Source organism: Anneissia japonica, unplaced genomic scaffold, assembly GCF_011630105.1.
Source record: "Anneissia japonica isolate Jap-2015-1 unplaced genomic scaffold, ASM1163010v1 scaffold997_len2565447_cov190, whole genome shotgun sequence".
Lineage (NCBI taxonomy): Eukaryota > Metazoa > Echinodermata > Crinoidea > Comatulida > Comatulidae > Anneissia > Anneissia japonica.
Genome location: NW_022696369.1, coordinates 316,620 through 337,821, shown reverse-complemented (window position 1 = coordinate 337,821; position 21,202 = coordinate 316,620). Strand labels below are relative to the sequence as shown.

Sequence of the window (21,202 nt, the reverse complement as noted above, 5' to 3'; positions counted from 1 at the left end):
TTTGTTAAAAAACTGATTCTGACTGAGATTTTGACACTTAAACAAACATATCTCAGCCTAACCGAACGACCGCATTGTGCGAGATGCGAAGTACAAAAACTTATCTCATTAGAGAGGGCGCACTTTATTGACTGTATAAAGTATAAATAAAAGCGAGAGTATTCCAGTGGATGCGATCTACAACCTCTGAATTTGCCTAGTAACGATGAATTCGTCGAGAAAATGGTAATATTTTATGAGAAATAGTCTGTATTTCTCATTTTTTTATTCTTTTGCGTAAAACTAAAATTCATGCCAATATTTTTCCATGATTTATAAAAATTGGAGTAATGCAAATGCATATTTTCTAAAAAAAGTCAGTTTTTAGTGAAATTTTGCCGGGAATGGGGCTTTAAGCTGGTCAATTACTGCCCGTACGACGGTCATACGACCGACAAATCAAACTCTGCTCTAAGTGAGCACTCCATGACGCGATGCTGTCTGCTGATTGTCGATGGTAGTCTCAATGGATCGTCATTAAAAACCATCCATTGCGTCTACGTTGTAGCATTGCATTCTCCGTAAAGTCGTGTCTGCCGATGACTGTCAGGCACAATAACTGCTGGCTTTAGAATTGTAAAACATATATAAAATGTTTTTTTACCTCAGAGCCTGGCTTTAAAAGTTTATTATTTTGCCACTTTCAATTAATATATATAATATTGTACACATACCGACGCCTGTCATGTTTACCAGCATGCCTTGCTCAACTGTCTCATGGATCAGAAGCAGTGTCTGCTCATAGATCTCGGCTGCCCTCGCAATGTTCAGTGCTTCATCAGATGGAAATCGAAACAAGGTCAAAAGATCACTTGGAGACCGTGGCTTAGATGTGTCAAACAGAAGCTTTCTGGTTTCGTTAATGCGCTTGTCAACGTTATCAACAGCAATCTGAATTGATGAATTAACAAACTGATCACCCTCACTTATACTGTTACTAGCAACTGTGAATTAAAGAAAACATTTTAGTCATTATTCTGTACAATATTTGGAATGTTTCATGAAGACATAAGGATGTCTTCATGTAAATGTAGAGAAAAGCAGCTACAGATAAGACCATTTGAAAAGCAACAGCCAGTGATAAGTGCAATTAAGCAGCAACCAGGGATAAGGCAAATTATGAAGGTAAACAGGGATAAGCAACTGGGGAGAGAAGCAGTCAGGGGATGAGGGTAATTGGGAAAAAACAGTAACAGTTGTTATGAAGAATTAAAACTTACCAACTTTGAGTTCCATGGATGTGGATGCATACCCAATACTATTCCTAGCTGCACAATCATATCGACCTTCGTCAACTAGACCAACATCCCTAATTAGCAGCCTTCTGTTATTTATAATGACAAACTTGGCAGAGGGGGTGATCTGCACACCATCTTTACTCCATGTGATTACTGGGTTTGGCTCCCCTTGGGCACTGCAAAGTATCTCAACTGTTGCCCCGGTTATGATGGTGAGGTCGGAGGGCGTGACAGTGAAAGTAGGTGGGACTAAAAAAATTTTAAAAAATTAGCGATCACTCATAATTATCAATTTTCTGTTTTTTTATTTATTATAATCATGTTTCAATAAACTGATTAATTATTATAAAAATATTGAAATAATAATTAACAAATAAAATTACAAATTACTTACTATCATTCCCTTAGTAAGGTTTATCAGGCAATGTATGATTAATATTGTTTGCATCATATCATTATGTACTGTATGCATTTAATATGTTATTTCAATAACATAATCAATGAATCAATCACCAAGCCCTTTATAAAAAAAAAACAAAATGATGCTCTCTATAAAAAAAAAAACCAAAATGATGCTCACTTCTTGGTCGGACTTCAAGTTGAGCTGTAGCTTGGTTTGCCCCAGCATCATTGAATGCTTGACATTCATAGTTGCCCTCATCTGCCCTGGTTGCCCGTACAATCCTCAGAGTCCCCGATGATAGGACCACATGTCGACGATCATCTGGTAATTGTAAACCTGATGGTATAAATAGATTTTTAAGAAGTTTAGTTGATGGAAGACAAAATATTAAGAATATGAAAGTTTCCACATCAATGCACTTACCGTACTCGCACAAATAAGTGCACCGTTTGAATAAACATGAAAATGTTCTTTAAAGTGCCCTGTTTCAATAAACCACCCCCCCCCCCCATTTTGAATAAGTTCCCCTCAACAATATCATGTGATTTTTTTTTTTAGCAAGCCAATAATGTAATCAATCCTGGGACTGTGGTTGGGATGAATTGGGGCGGAGGAGTGGATTCACATTTTCTTCTTATGTCAATTTCATCTGGACAGTTGAGAACTCTCTGGACAGTATCTTTCTAACTTTGCTCTTTTTATTTGTCCAGTGCTATTTCTCTTTTTCTTTTCCTGACAAATTGCACCTTTAGCATGTTCTCATCTAAATTTGCAAGAAACTCTGCAATGATACTGCTAATCTCATTCAGCAGATGGCCAACAAGCTTACCACCTCCACCACCAATTTCATCTGGTGTTGTGTAAATATTTACTCATAGCATGTAATTGTCATGTGCAATGCTTTCTGGATGATTATCTTTCTGCACCAGAACCATTTGTTTATCTTCGGTTATCAGATGTCCTTATATAATCTTATTTTCATTCAAAAAGCACCCCATTGAATTTTCTAAGGTCCCTTAAGAACCTTCTCAATTTTCATCTATTCCGTAAGTGCTCCCTCGATTTCCACTGTTTCATAAGCGCCCTGGTTGAATGAGTGCCCTCAAAAAGTGCAAAAAATTATTTTAATATATCAATAATAACAGTGCTTGAATGTTAATAATTGTGCAATAATCAAATCAAATTTCTTCTTCAATTGTATGAAGAAGTCTATACCTATTATAATTTGCCAATAATCAGAGAACTAGACCCCCTTCAGAATACAATATTTTCATTGTAATGGTTAAGGACTATAAATTGTTGTAATTATTATTATTATTATTATAATATAACTTTATTAAAAACCGAAATGTACTCTCAATTTCTGGTCTTGTATCATGATGAAATATAAATAAAAATTGTTTCTTATAATTAACATAAATAACAATTATTTTCTTTTAAAAATAACATTAAAATGAGACAAAAGTTTCATAACATAAGCACACGTGCAAAAAATCACATACTTAAACCACAAAGTACAAGTTTCTTGCAATTAAATACCACTTTTTGGGACTTGAGTTGTCATGGTCTTTAGCAACTTTTGTCTATTAATAAAAATAATGATTGTAGACAAAACTATACTATTACCATATAATTTTACCATACCTCGTTTTCTCCATGCAATAACAGGTGATGGGTTGCCCTCAGCGGTGCAATGAAATTCTACTGTGCTTCCCTCAATTGTTGCTTGGAATTCAGGTCGTTGAATGAAAGAGGGGGGTACTGAAAAATTAAATTAAAAAATAACTGTCTACTTGCATATAAAATAACCGATTTTTAAGGTTACAGTAGTTTTAAAATTATTAATTCTTTTTTTAGAACATTATATATTAGAACAATGTAAAATACTTAAATTACGGAATGAAGGATGTTACAAATGCCTTCCGCACAAAACAGACAGAACTTGGTCTGTATGAACAATGCAACAATGTAAAGGAAAGGGACTGTTAAGCCCGGCACTCATTGCGTCGTACGACGGCTGCCGCACGACGAATCCACCTCTGCTTCCGGCAAGCGGTAGACAATTTAACGCCCTTTTGCTAATTGTCAGTGGCAGTCTGAACAGATCCTCATTAAAAAATGGTCTGTTGGTTCCGCGCCGCCGTGTGCGTTCGTCATCGTGTTGCCGTTGCGTCACCGCGCAGTGAGTACCCGGCTTTAGTGTTAATGTGAATCAGGATTAAATTATTGTAAATATCGTAAATGTTATTATTATTATTATTATTACTATTATTATTATTACTATTGCTATAATGATGATTTCTTTGTCATTACACCAAATATTGACCACAGATTTTTTTTACACCATTAGCAATATTTATATTATTACCATAAACAGTGAGAACAACATTGGTGGAAATGACCCCCTCTTGGTTAGTAGCGGAGCACTGGTAGACGCCACGGTCCTCAAAGTGAACAGAAGTGATGTGCAGTGAGCCAGATGAGAGAAGCGTGAATCGATTGTCATCCAACACATCCTGGTCATTCTTAGTCCATTTAATGTCAGGCCGCGGGTACCCATTAGCTGAGCACTGGATCTCAACATTGTGTCCGGCTAGTACGTTAATATTATCTGGTTTTTGAACAAACTGTGGGGCTTCTGATATTGAATGAAATAGAGAAAGGCAAGGTTAATTAGACAAAATCAAACAAAAGAGATATTTTGGAGTAAAATGATGGCTAAGTTTTTTTTAAATTTATGAGCATATACACTCATTGCTGATTGGGAATGATGGCCACATTCATTCTCATTTCAAAATAGACCAAGACTAAAATGTGACTTGTTTAATTGTGATCATGGCTTACTTCAAAAGTGAATTCTATTTTGTTCTTGTTACTGTAATATATATATCTGAAAGAGAATCCTTTACTTTCCCAAAATATTTCAGTGCAAATTCTCATTGTTTTATTCAACTGTGAATATTATTTATTTCTTAATCATTGTATTTCTAGGCTTATTAATCAATTGATTATTTGACTGATCCACCTCCATAGTTCTCCAAAACAGTAGATTACAAATTATTGATTGATCTCCATGGATGATTAATTGAATGATTTTTAGAAGGTGCACCTACTTGGCTCTCCAAAGTAACGCAGACTAGCCGTTCTTGTGACTGCTTCTCCGACTGCATTGCGTGCCATGCATTCATAATCGCCTTCATCATCACCGGAAGCATCAAGGATCATTAAGGTTCCATCAGTAAGAATTGAGTACTTTGGATCCGGCTGTTGGTCAACTGACGTGTCTATTTCCACACTTCAAAATTATATTAAAAATAGAATTAATAATATTTATATACAAGTTCGAAGGTGGTATAAAAAAGTACACTGTCAGCTGAAACTAAAATTAATTATTTTAGTTTTAAACCAAATCAAATTCCATTTAACACGGTAATGAAGCATTTGTGACTGACAGCAACATCGCTACAATAATAAATCATAATAACCTTAATGATTAAGACTATGCATCTATGCACTATTTTATGGTGGTCCTTAGTGTAAAGAGAAACAACCAAACAAAATTGTACAACTATAAAAACACACACAATCATCAATTTGCTAGTAAATTAATAAACAACAGCAAAAACAACCACAACACTAATGCTACTTAGACAGGCACAGAATAATTTTTGATCACAAAATACTATAATCACTTTATTTATATATCTAAATTCAACAGCTCAGTTTTAACTGCCAATTGAAATGAGTAAGCTATTTAACTGAACTCCAGTATTATCGCTCATTACCATACGACTTTATGACTGCATGTTGTAATGTGGTTTATATGGTATTACTATCAAGTTTTTTTAGCTATATTCATAGTTTCTAAACTTATAAATTATTGCAAAACATGTATAATCATATCAAAACATGGTGATTCATGCATAAGAGTGAAGAGAGAACGGCATGGGACAAAGTGTTGTGTAATATGTAAAACATGTGGAATAAATTTGTAGGTTTCTTGGTACTCTTGTATTAACAATGGAGAAAAAATAATACCCAAAATTGACCATCGCATCCCTGGCTATGTGAACTGTATACTAACTCTGTAATTTTACCCTCAGAGCTTGGAATGGCTAATGCAGACAGACGATCACTGTTAAATATTTATGAAGTTTAGTAAATAAATTCATACAATATGGTATTATATTGGTAAAGCAGTGAAAGTTTGCTACTTTCACTTCAAACCATGCTGCATTTGTGTACTATAGAACTTTAAGAAGTCTATATAAATTAATGTACTTTTTTGCATTTGTTAAACTTCAATTATCAACAGTATTAATGTAATCTGTAAGCCTGTTACATATCTGTATGTCTCTGATTAAGCAAATATTTAGGCATAGAAAGTAAACATTAAAATGTTGACATACAACATCAGTGACCCTTGTACATAACAAACGAAAGTACAGTACTAAAAGTACAGCAGACTTAGTCCCAAGGCAGGATATAGCCACCAACATTCAAAATATCAGTTCATCATATTTGTTTACTATACTGAAGTACTGTATTATAATATACTGCATTGTAATGTACTGTATTGTGGCAAATTGATGTAAGCAGTTGAATAGGTTGAGGCTATTCATGTAAACATATTATAAACTATTTCATCTCTTACTGTAATAGTAGAAAGAAAACAAGAAAATCAGACCTCTTATTGTTAAAATTTGGTTGTCAATTATAAATGAGGATTCTTCCCTCCCTCCCTCTATTATTTACAGTGCTTGTTAATGGTACAGTATGTTTCATTAGTATGGTTTGTACTTATATTTTGTATTCTAATTCTAAAACCTAGCAATGATTTTAAAGGGAAGGCAATATTAAAATCCAAATGTCTTTTTGTTTAAAATTTACAATTATGTCTTAATGAATGGTTTAAAGGAAAAGAAGCTCTCTTTTTACATTAGAATAACACAATGCATCATATATATATATGGCAACCAGAAAAAAAAACTACATAATTTATTCACTGACGTAAAGTTCAATAGTATTATTATAGACAACAAAGCATGTTGTTGGAGGTCGTACGTATTTATACACACTAAAAAAAAAATTATTGAATAGAGATATGCGATAATGCTTGTGCAAGGCCCCATAAAAAAAAAACTATTAGTTTATGGGGCCTAATAAACCTATTTCAAGTATATTTTGACTACAAAATCTGACTATTGGTAGCAGTCTCACTTAAGTATAATTCAAATCTATTTTAAAATGTGAACAATAAAACATCACAACTTTTTGTCACATAAAATTTGATAGTGTGGACTAAGCTTAAGAGCATACATTACAGCCAATTTAAAGATGGAGGATTCAGGATGTTTATCTTTTCTACAAACACAGAAGGATGCATATTGGCTTATTTAATTTTGATTTGAACTCTACAAGATGATAAAAACAAACAGACAGGCTCATACTTATACATAGAAGATGTGAACTCCCTAAGAGTAAGAACTAAATGCTAAACTTTTTAAAGCTTTATGAATACTGTAAATGCTTGAATAAGTGCCAAAAAAGTTTGCCAACTAGTCGTGTCTTCAGTACAATTTCTCAGAAGATCAACAGCAGCTTTTCATGGTATGGTCTTGCATGGGCAGCAGAAAGCAAATAACACACATAAGAAATCCTGGCATTTTTCTCTATTCAACATCATATAAATCAGTTGTTAGGTAAGCCTTAATCTGTCTTGCTGTCTCCATTCTCAATATCATTTTTAAATTGCATTTTATTTGGTGGTTCAGAATCACTTGGCATCTGAACAAGAGTGTAGCATGCAAGTTTTGAACAAGCACTGCACTGAAGCCTCCAAAAATTTGTGCACTTACGGTACTTATGCAGAGGTTAAATCTATCATCAAGATTAAAATGCTGTGTAAAGCATGGTTTCTATACAATTGCAACACGCTATCGGGGACATCTTTAGGTGATGCAGATTGGTCGGTCAAATCAGGGAGCTTTCCAGATTGCATTGGAGACTGCTATACAACGATTGCACTGAAAACACTGTCGCAACAGTGTAGCGATTACAAGGAAACCTGGCATTATAGGTGCTAAGCAAATGTTACAATCACAACAAAATTATAGGATGTATTTACTTTAATAAATAAAGTTTTCTTAAATACCGATTATAAAGTACTTTCTGTAAGACTATTCTTCCTCAACCCCTGATCTCATAAGCTTAGGAAAGCTCAGTCAATAAGCTCATTTCTTAGCTCATTCACTCCTCATTTGTTGATCGCCAAGTGTCACTTGGTGACAAGTGGACATATAAAACTTTAGCTAATTTGCTAAGCTGTTCATATTCTGATGAAATTGGTTATTTAATTTAATTGGTTTCACTACTCGCTGGCATTTAAATGGTGCTAATGAACTCCCGCAATGGTAGCCCCCAAAAAATAATCAAATTGTGGGTGGATGAGATGTTATTTTTTTTTTCTTGCCTTCCAATCCCAGGATTCTGGGTTAAAATCCTATGACACAAATGTTTTTCTCATGACTAATAAGCGAGCAGGAGTAACCCTTGATAATATGGTTTGAAAAAAATGAAAAGAAAAAGATATAAATACGCTTTCTGTTATAAAATTTAAAAAAATGAAAATTATAAAAATATAATACAGATTATTAATATAGTAGCAATTCTAAAGGAAATATTATGAAAACAGTCAGAAAATAGAACTATGTTTTAGGTTTCAATAGAATGTCTGGATGTAAACAGTTTTGCGAGCACCTTTGATCAACTGTATAATAATGTGTTTATTACACTTTATTTCCTGTGTTCCAAACTTAAAATGGCAACAGGTGTGGGGTCACCTGAGGTCAAGGAATGTCAGTTGTTTAATAATAGTGCAAAGTTTAACATGGGAAATGAAAACGTTTCTCAGAATGTCAATCTTTGATCCCAAAGGACTTGCATTAATTCAAAAAATGTCTTTAACGAATGTATTAATTACGGAATTTTAAAAACAAATTTTTAGTTTGGGAATCATGGATTAACAGGGGAAATGTAATAGCTACATGTTTCTCACCTTGACTTTTTAAAAAATAGAATGAGGTCACTTTAAACATTATTTTCTTTTCAAAAAAAAAATTAATTTTCTAAAAATAAGATTTAAATGATGTTAGTATACTTTCCCGTAAAGACCGTAACATATTTTAATTGATAAAAAAATTAAAGTCACATTAACAGGTGAGATAGACTAATAAGTACACTGCATTATATGAAGATTACTGGCTCAGTGTGGTAATTGCTATGTGCCAGTTTCAGTTATAGGGGATCAAACTGTTAAACTGAAATTTATTTCACATGATTGATAGAAAAGAAAATTGTCCAATTTTCCTATTGATAGAGTGTAATGGAGTTACACTTGATATTGTCATACTGTATATTTCGGCCTACTTTCTAACTGCTAAAAAAATGAATTACTCCAAGCTTTTTTTTTCATCACTGTCATACTATCAAGCACATAGAGAAAGAAAACATTATACTCAGTACAATACAAAAAAGACTATTATACTGAGTATATATGACAGGAGATAAGATACAGCATAGTTTATTTATTTTATAAGATTTATATAGCGTTCATATCCATTTTCGAAGAACTGCTCATGTAGGTCAACCTGCTACGTGATCATGTTTACTTACTTGTTACGGAGCCAAGTGATCTTCGGTTCTGGATCTCCGGCTGCACGACAAGTGAAGTAAACACTGTTGCCCTGAGTTACGTCAACATCAGTGGGTTCTAGGACAAAATGCGGTTTCTCTAAAAATAAAATCAATAAAAATTAAAAAAAATTAAACTGCTATCTCTTGGTACTTATTCAATCAAAACTGAATTGAAAAAAAAAATAAGTAAAAATAAATAATATATTTTCAATACATTAGAAATTGCAAAAATACTCTTATAATGTATAAAAAATATACCAATGAAAGGCTCACAATACAGATAAAATATCATTAAAATCATTATAATGTATAAAAAATATACCAATGAAAGGCTCACAATACAGATAGAAAGAATATCATTAAAATCATTATTATCTGTTGTTATGTATTTTCTACCACTATAATAATATTATAAATATAAATATAATAATATATATTATATTTATATAAATATAAATATAATAATATATTTTCAAGACATTAGAAATTGCAAAAATACTCTTATAATGTATAAAAAATATACCAATGAAAGGCTCACAATACAGATAGAATATCGATAAAATCATTATTATCTGTTGTTATGTATTTTCTACCACATTATAAATATTATTAATAATAAACCAATAATATTAATAACTATATAAACAATGACAAAATTATAATAATGAAAATATTATTTATTTCTAGATTTGGATTGGAAGAATGATGCCCCTCATAATATTCCATTAACAAAATACACTCTTTATTGACTATATTTTAAAGTAAAGTCCCATATATAAAATTATATAAACAAACTAAAAAAAAAAGAAAAAAATTAGAGATTCAAGCCATCATGATTCTATATTCCAAACTTTATTAGTTCAGAATTTTATACATTCTGGACACAAACGAATAAATTTCGGAATATTGACCCACAATCACTTTTTTTCTGTGTTTGTTTAATACATTCTTATGTCTTATTGATGAATCCCATGTACACTTAACATACAGTACTCTCTTATAACGGCTGTGCATTTCAAGTAAATTGTAACAAATTACAGTTATGTTATTTGAAAGTGAAAAAACAGCTTGGGACCTCTGATATGTTTAAGTCACAGATTAAAAAGCCACAGGTTCTTTGAATTGTACTAAACAACACAAGTACATTTCAACACATTGTCATAAATGTCATCGTGAATATTTGTGAGGTCTCACCACGAAATGAGACACATCGTTGGTGGAAATCATATTGAGATATTCACCAAAATAGGTCAAAGGCAACATTTTTACAAAATTTTGATTTTAATGTTTTTGAATAACTTGATACTTATATTTTATGATTGTGTACTTTTTAAGTGAATTTTCTTACTAAAACAGTGTTCTCTTCGCATATTCTCTAATTCTACTCCTATTATTTGTACAGGTTAGTTTATCTTTGAGGCCGATTTTCTCAAAACCTGGTTCTCATACACCTAAACTTTAAATGCTAACATCTCTGGATCTACAGTATTTATCCTAGTAAAGCCATTCAAAGACCAAATCAAAGCTTATAATGTGATCTACCAAAATGTAATATTAACTCATTTTTTTGATTTTCTAACGATGAGACTTATTTTGTAGTGAGACCTCACATTTGAAGTCAACTAAGTTGTCAGCTCCCTGAGAGGTAAACTAGAATATCACTCTCAGTATTTTAATCTACATTTCTCCTTCTTCACAAAATTAGTTTCCAAAGGTCAACATTATAACATAAACAACTGTTTATGACATGATATATGATGGGTGGGTAAAACAGATGAAGCATACAGTATATGAAAAAGAATTTGATGTAATATGGTATTAGGAATGTTTAATCCTTGTATTAATCTACCCATCATTGCAGAGTAGAGAATTGTATTCAGAACAAATACAATTCAATTCCATGTCATATTATAAAACAATTACTTTTTCACATTAATATATGATGGCCTTTAAATTAAAAAAAAGTAGATGAAAAAGGCAAATCAAGGTGATAAAATGAAGTAGTATATAGAAGAAAAATGATTATAAAAGAACCTGAAATAGACTATAAAATCTAAAAACCAACAGGATGGAAAACCAACACCACTACTAGTACTACCCAGAACCACCAGGACATGGAGAACCAACCCCACCACTAACCAGTACCACCGAGTAACAGAATTAATTTCACCAATTAAACTACCACCAGGATAATATAATTAACACAAACCAACCCTAAGCCAGGACCTTCAGAACACAGAACCAATATCACCATTAGGACCACTGAACAGAGAATCAATTTTAAACACCCTAGCTAGGTCTTTCAGAAATAGAAACCTACAAAGACTACCAAGACATACAACCAACACCAACTAGTAAAAAACAACACCATTGCAAATGATCTGTACTTTCAGTTTGAGGTACAAACAGAAAGTGCATGACCCCACAGCAATAATGTTGAGGCTTCCCACAATGGTTTTCAGATACAAAATTGGTACAGATGGACACAACATGTTGACTGCAGTACAAAACTGTCAGTTCTAAAAACTAAATGGACAGTGGGTAAACCTGTATTGGTCAATGGTTGATAAACAGACTGCACATTAGGTCAACATAATTTGCTGGGCACTACCACCATTGACTTTAATTAACTGGACACTGGGTCTACATATGTGAACTCTCTGGGAAATTTATACATTTCAAAATATCTTATAACATTTTCATTAGATTTCAGAGCAAAACAATGTACGTTTCTGTTTTCCATGTTGATTGACTTGTTGGAATTAGAGTATATCTAACATTTTTACATTTATATTTTAATGTTAAACATTAAAACATATTTATATTTTCTCTCAATTTAAAAATGTTTACTGTGTACCTGTTGTTTGTTAAAGAGGTTGTAGACACCATGTGGAATAAATAAATGAAAATGAATAATAAACTTTCACTTTATGTATTCTCAATTTGCTGTAGTTAATTATTTAATCATAACTTTGACAAGCAGGGAAAATATAAAAATAAAACATACTCAAAATGTGGTGTTTGTTTCCAATGCAGTGTCGTCAAACATGACAAATACAAAAGCTTTCTCATGTTTATCATGCACCCGACATTTCCACCCAGAATGAAAAAGAGCTTCATTTAAACCAAAATGAAGGTTGCTATATAATTTATAAATGCTCACTTATATCATAAACATTTATTACTAAATCGCAAACAAGTAAATTGAATATTTAGATAATAATTTAGATCATTATAAAGGTAGTACAAAACACACATAACCCAATAAAAGAAAACAAGACAAACAGATGTCTTTTTATTATATATTTATGAATAGACTATAAAACAGATAAATTCATCATCACCTCTTATGTTAATGAATAAATTATGACAGTACTAATTTGTACTAATGTGACAAAAAAAAAATCAGACAGCAAAAAATCATGACACATATATTTATACAATTAGGTCAAGGAACAGATGATTGAGTGTGCACACTTATGAATATAATATAACAGAAGTACAGAAAATCACATGTACATTTTACAGAACAGACATTTAATAATATATATATGAATAAATCCAGACAAGGAACAGAAATCATAATAGTATTATGAATACATTAAGTAAAGGAACAGATAATCATCTGATGTACATAACATGACAAAATTAGAACTGAACGATCTCCTTACATATCATATTTACATATAAATGAAGAAAAGAAACAATACTGTGTACAATTTCCAAAAAAAAAATTAAAGAAAGGAACAGCTGATTACCTTTTTTTTTTATTGGCATCTTCGAAAATACTTACTGTACCTTAAATCACATCGTCATTTTAGTCTCCAAAGTGAAAGTTGATGACAATAGAAGTTCTAGTATTACAGTATATTTCATAACAGGCAACTCAAGATATTTATTTGCTTTTGCTTAGAAAATTTGTCTTATTTTATAAGCTTTCAAAGATTGTCTTTCAAAATTATTTCAGGCCAAAATATGTTATTTTCAGATAATAAAACCCAATTTATAGAATTAGAAGGAATATGTTAAAATTAGATAAGAAAGAAGGTTCTAATTCTCTTTAATCAGGAAATTGTTAAGTGCATACTATTGTATGTTAAAAATCTTTTATCTAGCCACATAAGAAGACTTAACAAGTACTGACCAATATTGCAGCCCATGAAATTAGGAAAAAATTAGGCCGGAAAAAAAAAAAAAAAAAAAATTTAAATTCTCCGAGGTTGGCAGCCTCCACAATTTTTTACTACCTAGGCCTATATAGTATAAACTAAAATTTTTCTGAACGCTCGACCTTACATCGTCATCTACAGATTGTGATTTTGTTATTGCTGGTGAAAGAATGGTCGTAGTTGTATTAATTTAATAGTGTAGTATAATATTATGTTTTACATAAGAAAATCGCCAAATAAATTTCGTTTTAGCATTCGTTTTATGGTTATCTTTGGCATGGGAACTTTCATAAAAGCTACGATCGTATCATCATCACAGCACCACAGGCTGCTTCAAAACTGCCTATGCACGTCCATGCGCATGCCCAGAATGATCTATCAGGGATTTTCCACACATGTACAGTAGGGAAGTCACGATGCGATCGTGATTGCGTTTAAACGGACGGTAGGATTAGGCCTACAATATGTTGAATATTGTTGTTTTTAGATAATAAACAACATTTTAAATGATAATAATATTGTAAAATGAAGACAAATAAGAGATTTAGATAAGCATTACGATATACGCGGCCCACCTGGCTTCAATTGGGCGATGTTGTAGGCCTTAGCTGGCTAGCGTCATTCCTAGGCCGGAGGAGATTGAAAGACAAGACGATTGTACACAAATCGTACGTATTGCATGCCTATTAGAAATAGTTATCTGTTTTATGAACCACCAATTTCCTTGGTTTGACGACGTACATGAAATTTAGCGTCTGCTATAGCCTGTTTCAGTAAAAGATTTTGACTTTCCAAGCAGTTTTTCAAGCGAAGAAATCTAGGCCTAGGTCGACAAAAAATAGCCGTCCTGTAGCAATTCTTGCTCGGCAATATGGTCGGCAATTGCCGATTGCCGACGTGAAATTCGTGGGCTGAATATTGTGTTTACTTGTGACCTCAATATTTAGGTAGTGAGGTCACTCACTCTTTGATCAGAATTAAGTTTTAAAATTAAAAAGACAAAGAATTTCTTCAAGCAGCACTTACGGCAATTCATTTGTGATGGAGTCAATGAGATGAGATTTTTGCCACGCAAATCCTTGGGGTGCTCGCATACTGCCGCCGACTGTGTATGGCCGTAGCGACCTGCTTCTTGCAACATTTGTACCAACCACATCAACTTACAATCACAGACAAGTCTGTTGGAATCCAGCCGTCTAATCAAAATTAACATCAGAATTAAAAACCAAGTACAAAATTTGTGAACTAACACTGTGGAAATATACCATAAATCTAACCTAATATAATTTCAGTGGTTCTGGAAGGGAAAAAACATAACAAATGTAGAATATAACATGCCAATGCAAATGAATGCAAAGTGTGTAAATAATACGCAAGTATAAATAATGAGCGACAGCAGGTTCGTGATGTTGAAGTGGTCTGAATGCAAGTTCACATAACACATGCAATTACAAATTTGCTACTAAATAACCAATACATAAACAACAAGAATCAAAGAAAACAAAAAAAAACCAAAAAAAAAAATCAAATGTATGATATTGATATAGAAGCATTGAATAAAGTGCAAAAAGCACATGCATGTTAATTTGAAGAAATGTTACAAATTCACAAGGCAAAACAAAATTATATACAGTACACAAAATTCAAAGGAATATGACAACCTGGATAAAAAGATCACTTGTTTATCTGTAGTAGTAGGTCAGTCAGGAAATATTTTGTTTAAAAATAATTTAACCTATAGTATCAGGTACACTATTGTTGTTACTATTTCTTATAATTACCTAAAGTATTATTCCTATATTTACAAGATTATTTGCATCTGATAAAGACTGTTCATATCCATGGAAGGTCATGCAAATACCAATAACTAGAGACTGACAACATATTAACAATAATACTAGTAATGAAAATAATAATAATAATAATAATAATAATAATAATAATAACAATAATAACAATAATAATAATAATAATAATAATATATCAGATTTAAAAGTGCTGAGGATTTCACTTGATTGACCCTAGAGTACACGACATTAGATTAATCTTTTAATATGAGCAATGGCATCAAATCTACCGGGTAGGTTAAATAAGTCTATAGACAAACAAAGGCCAAACTAAGTACAGTATAGTACCATTTTTGTATATTATCGTATTTATTCTAATTTTAGTCCACTTTAATTATTTTTCTTGACTTTTTAGTTCAAGATGAAAATGAAATTACCAATAATACTTTATCAGCTACGGCTATGTTCAGAAACAATGGGTTATGCTAGCGTGAAATTATTCAAGTGTAAACAAGTACGCCAGTATTACCGTAACGCGCAATCACTGGTGTATGATAATCTACCAACAGACCCCAGATTAGCATGCCACTGAATTTTGGCAGTCATTCATCAGTGATTTTGAACCCGGCCAGGATTTGACCAATCACAATAAGACTAGATGTAAATAGGAAATGAATGCGCGATTACAAATTTATATATATTTGTGCGAATACTTTTTTTGTTAGTGTTACGTTTGGACATCTCGCTAGTTACGCACTGCATTAACGTACGCCTGGCATATCTCGCTAGTTATGCACTGCATTAATGTACGCCTGGCGTATCTTGCTAGTTACGCACTGCATTAATGTACGCCTTGCATATCTCTCTAGTCTGAACGTAGTCTTTAGAAATCTTGAAATTCTAGAGCTCTGTCCACACTATCAAATTTTAAGCGACAATTTATGTGATGTTCCCATGGGCAAGATGATGTCATATATTACACCCAAACATGGACATATTGTATCCCATTTATTTGTCACATAAAATTTGATAGTGTGGACCAAACATAATAGATTTAAGTGATTCATTTTTTTTGTATTGTGTGATCTTCATCATTAGTATCTTCTGATATGAATTAATTAAAATTCTTATCAAAACTTCAAAGATGAACAAAAATATTGAAGAATATATCATGCTTCTTAAACCCTATAAAAAATGATGAGTGCATTTTTATAAATATAATAAACTACTCAAAATAATAAGACAACCATTTTCAAATATCATGTAAGAAGTAAGACGCATTTTACACATGCTATATAGGACATGCGCACTCTACAGTATACATGATAATGATGGAAGGAGAGATAACCAGAGAAAATGAAGAGTAATGAACAGAAAGCAACAAAAAATGAGGAAAAAGACTTACAATCGCTTAAGATTCCGTAGTCCTTTGAATGTGCCAAGTGGAATATGAGATATATTGTTGTTATTGAGGAACCTTTTTAAGAGTTACAAAAGAAAACTTGACTCTCACTCATAAGTACACATTAAACATATATTTTATAACTGTTATCACAAAGGTACTACTATCTATGCTGAGCTTTATAAACTTAAAAAATAAAAGTTAGTATGTATATATTGCTAAAAGGTTATTTGGTCTTTATTGAAACTTAGTATACCATTGTTCACAATACTGTTCCTTTTATTTTTTGAATAGAAACTGACTAGCTGCCAATTTAATCAGAAAACACTAACTTTCCATGTCTCAAATTGGAGAGCAAACTTTTTACTAACAAAGAAATAAAGAGTATTAGATAATTAATTAACATTGTTAGTTTGAAACATTTAATGAATATCTAGGACAAAACATTTGAATAAAACTGGGTTACTATGTCAACAAATGAATATTTAATTTTTAACTATTTCTTCATTCATTTAAAACTTAAATATTAAACTTTTATAAATTAAAATAATAATAATAATAAAACCATATTTCTATAGGGTACTGTACTGTACATCATATATATTCAATGTTGTTAAAATGTGTTAAGATAAAAACAACCCTATATTTCTTGCAAGCCCCTTATATAAGAGAGTATAGAATGGAGAGAGGTTTGACTCTCCATTTGCATGCACACAATGAAACTAAAAAGCAATATGACAACATGTTTGTTTCTTTTGAAGGATGCCCTCTATGTCATGGTAGTACTTTTTGAGATAGGATTGTTTCAAAGAAAATGAAAAGTCGGACCTCTTTCCATTATATACTCTCTGCTTATATTGGCTTATGATCAATTTAAAGATGTAGATAGAGTAAATGTATGTAAATAAGAAAAACTGTTTCAATATTTACGTCATTACATTTTTTTTAGGTCTTTCCACATATTAAACATCTTTAAAAAGCCCAACAATACTTATATTATTATAATAATGAAGGTTATGAATGTAATTGCTAGTTGCTAGACACTAGTTATTACAGTAATATACTCCACTCAAAGCTACTGGCATTATTATATAGTTACCAGGCAAGATCGTTTATACCTTGTTTACCAAATTATATTTTCAAAGATGTTCAAAATCCCATTGCCCGATTGTATAAAGAATGAAATGTTGCAATGTAAATACTGGATTAATAAATGCTTATATTTGATTAAAGAAATAGATTACTTATTAGGAGACATTATGACTGCAAGTTTAGTAAGAAAAAACTATTAACTTTTTTCACAGCAGTGCAAACCAAACATTTTAATCTTGTTTATCATCATCATTATTTTTAAGTATTGTAGTCAGTTTGTCAAACAAGGTATAATAAGTCTTGCTTCACCCTGAGTATAAATAGAGTTTCCACACCACTAGTGACTATTATATTAGCAAACTGAAAAAAAAATCCTGCCTCTCCCACCCTCACAAATCAATGGTTGTAACTTGTGGGTAGTATTTAATTCAACAATCCATTTAGTTTTTTTTTGAGAAATCAATGGTTTGGAACCTCTTCCTGACATCGCCCAATACAAGGTCAGACGCTAATGTATAGTTACTGTTGCATTAGTTTGGTAAAAATAAAATTATCAAAAAATGTTTTCAGAAACATCAAATATACACAAAGTGAGATGCAGAGGCACAAAGAAAGATCAATTATATTAAACTATTACAGAAAACTTTCTCTTTAATAGAAATGAGCACAAACATAGCTCATTTGATTACATTTTTACATTAACTTGCAAATTAAGTAATTTAATAGACTAATAAACCAGATTTGGTTGAATAATACATTTTCTTTGAAAAAGAGCTGAGTTTTTAAAGGAAAGATATTCTAATTTAAAGAATCCTCAAAGGGAAATCATGAGAAGCATTTACTGTAAATTAAATTTATGAAGGAAAAAAAATCTATTGAAAGTGTTCATTCATGGGGAAAAAATGATTAACAGCAAGGAAGAGAGGGAAATATGAGAAGACATTGTAGGCTGACTGACGACAAAACATACTAATGAAAATGTTGGAAGTTATCACTAGAAATTAACAAGTACAGTAATGCAACATTGAAAACGTTTTTAGCAATTAATATCAATATGAACGTTGATGCTATTTCCAAGGCTTCTATGAATCTTCTTTTTTTAGGAACTTGATAGAAATGACACCTTCCAGATAATAAACTGATATTATAATGATCTATTTACTATGTAAAATGTCATTAAAGGTAACCTTATCAAGCATAGGCTTCTCTAAATTATTAAAACCTAATATTCTACAGTCCTACATTTAGGAATGCTATATAGGTAGTAGGAGTTGCACAAAATTATTATTGCATAAGAAGCTGTCTCTCTAGACTTTGATGAGTAGCACTTGAGTATTTGGTAATGTGAAATAGGCTAAAACTACTATAGCAAGCACGCTAGTTAAGTGAGCTGTTGGCATAGTGTTTGAGCTGTTGATAATGGCATGGTGGAACAAGCTGTTGGCATAGTGAAACAAGCTGTTGGCATGGTGAAATAAGCTGTTGGCATAGTAAAGTAAGAAGTTGCTATGGTGAAGAAAGCAGATGACATTCTAGCTCTTGCCATCTTGAGACTATTGGCAAGGTGAAAGCATCCGTTAGCATGATGCAGCAAATTTTCAACATGGCAATACAGTAAGCAATTTTTTAAACAAAAAGTTTTTCCAACAATTGCTTTACAAAAATTACATTACAGTTGCTACTACACAATATTATGCGATAAACATAGATTTAGAACAAATATCAAACTGAACAATCTGCACAAAAGCATAAAACTATTCAGCAACAGAAACATAGCATATTAGTTAAGAAAAAAGCACACGACCAAGTTTATACTAATTTCTGATTAGATCCCGTATCATCCTTGAAAAGCAATTGCATATTCAAATCATTATTGTATTTTAAATGAATACCCTAGAAAAATGAATACTTTAGAAAAAAGAAACATATTTGTTTAATTATAGAAAAGATATCTACAACTTGCTATATAGTAGCCCAAGATTTTTATATTTCAATTTGTTTTGAGAAATTCAAATTTTGATTCTACAAATGTTCAATGTACATAAATGGAATATAGCGTATATTGTTACTTTTCATGTAATTATGATAATTAAAGGGAAATAATTTGGTTTCAATTATATGGATAATTTTTTTATGTTTTCTCTCTCATACAAACTGTGTAGCAAATAATTTTCAATTGACTGGATAGCTGTCATATACCATTGGTAATAACATCATCAGGTATTCAATGACTTCCTATGCCCTCCGGCAGTGGGAGGTGTTGTGGGCCCATGGCCAGGGGAAATTATGCGTATAAATTCTACTATTGTGCATGAAAAACTATCTAAAAACAGGAAGTAAAATATACTTACAGCCTCTCAAGAGCAGGCAAGTCATTGAATGTATCTTTGTGCATTGAAGTTAACATGTTGGAATAAAGGTAAAGCTGCTCCAGGTTCTGCAGACCAGAAAACGCTTTACTTTCCACCTCTGAGATGCGATTTTTATATAAATAACTGGACAAAAAAAGTTAAGATAATGAAAAAGAAATGATATTGTGATTTCTAATAAAGTTTAAAAAAATACAGATATACAAATACAGTAGAGCCCCTAATAAGGAGACACCTTGGGAACAAAAATTGTCCCTTAATAGGTGAGTCCCCTGAATGTGGGTTGGATAGTCTTAAGATTTTCATTCATTTTCTAGCTGTGTCCCCTTTAATAAGGTGTGTCCAAAAGGAGGGTTCTACTGTAATAGCCCTAATTACCTAAGATCTAATATAATAATTGACTTGAATTAAGAATTGAATTATTGTTCTATTTAATATTCATGCCAATACATGGAATTTGTGCATTCACACACAAGCAAGAAATATATCAGAAAAAATAACAAGTATGGTAATAAAATAACTTCTTATATTTAATACAATAACTTAAAAAGCATTCAATGCACCAGCTTTATTACTATTATTATATCATTATTGAAGTGAGAGTTCAAAGTCTTAATTAAATTGCAATAAGAGAATCCCCTAATACTCACAGGTATCGTAACTGGTGCAGCCCATCAAATGCGCCATTTTTTATTTTACGAATATCGTTATTACTTAATAAAAGTGTGTTCAGATCTCGTAGATTGCTAAAGGATCCTGCTGGAATTGCATCTATCCTATTGAAACGTAAATCACTGAAAGAACAAAAGACATAAACATATCAATGACTGTTATTTGGCACCTGAGATAAAGCTATAAAAAAAATGAGGTCAATATTATATGAAATTTTGTTGCATTAAATATAATGCATAAATCAACCAAGCCCTGCCTGACACTGTCCCAGTACAGTAGAACCTCGATTTTACGTACGGTACGGGACCAGAGGGCGTACGTAAATCGGGGGATTCG

General features: G+C 31.8%; 1 protein-coding gene across 1 annotated transcript in view; it reads right to left on the bottom strand.

Annotated features, from left to right (window-relative positions):
• LOC117101944 (peroxidasin homolog) overlaps positions 1–20,975 on the bottom strand; it is a 27,601-nt gene extending 6,626 nt beyond the window's left edge. The window contains exons 1-10 of the mRNA XM_033242068.1: positions 20,845–20,975; positions 20,177–20,320; positions 14,571–14,740; positions 9,355–9,472; positions 4,794–4,975; positions 4,049–4,318; positions 3,325–3,441; positions 1,858–2,016; positions 1,260–1,526; positions 714–983 (exon numbers count right to left, since the gene is read on the bottom strand). Coding sequence (XP_033097959.1) covers positions 714–983; positions 1,260–1,526; positions 1,858–2,016; positions 3,325–3,441; positions 4,049–4,318; positions 4,794–4,975; positions 9,355–9,472; positions 14,571–14,740; positions 20,177–20,232 — 1,609 coding nt within the window. The 5' untranslated portion in view covers positions 20,233–20,320; positions 20,845–20,975. The remainder of the gene's footprint in view (positions 1–713; positions 984–1,259; positions 1,527–1,857; positions 2,017–3,324; positions 3,442–4,048; positions 4,319–4,793; positions 4,976–9,354; positions 9,473–14,570; positions 14,741–20,176; positions 20,321–20,844) is intronic.
• Positions 20,976–21,202: the final 227 nt, after the last annotated feature.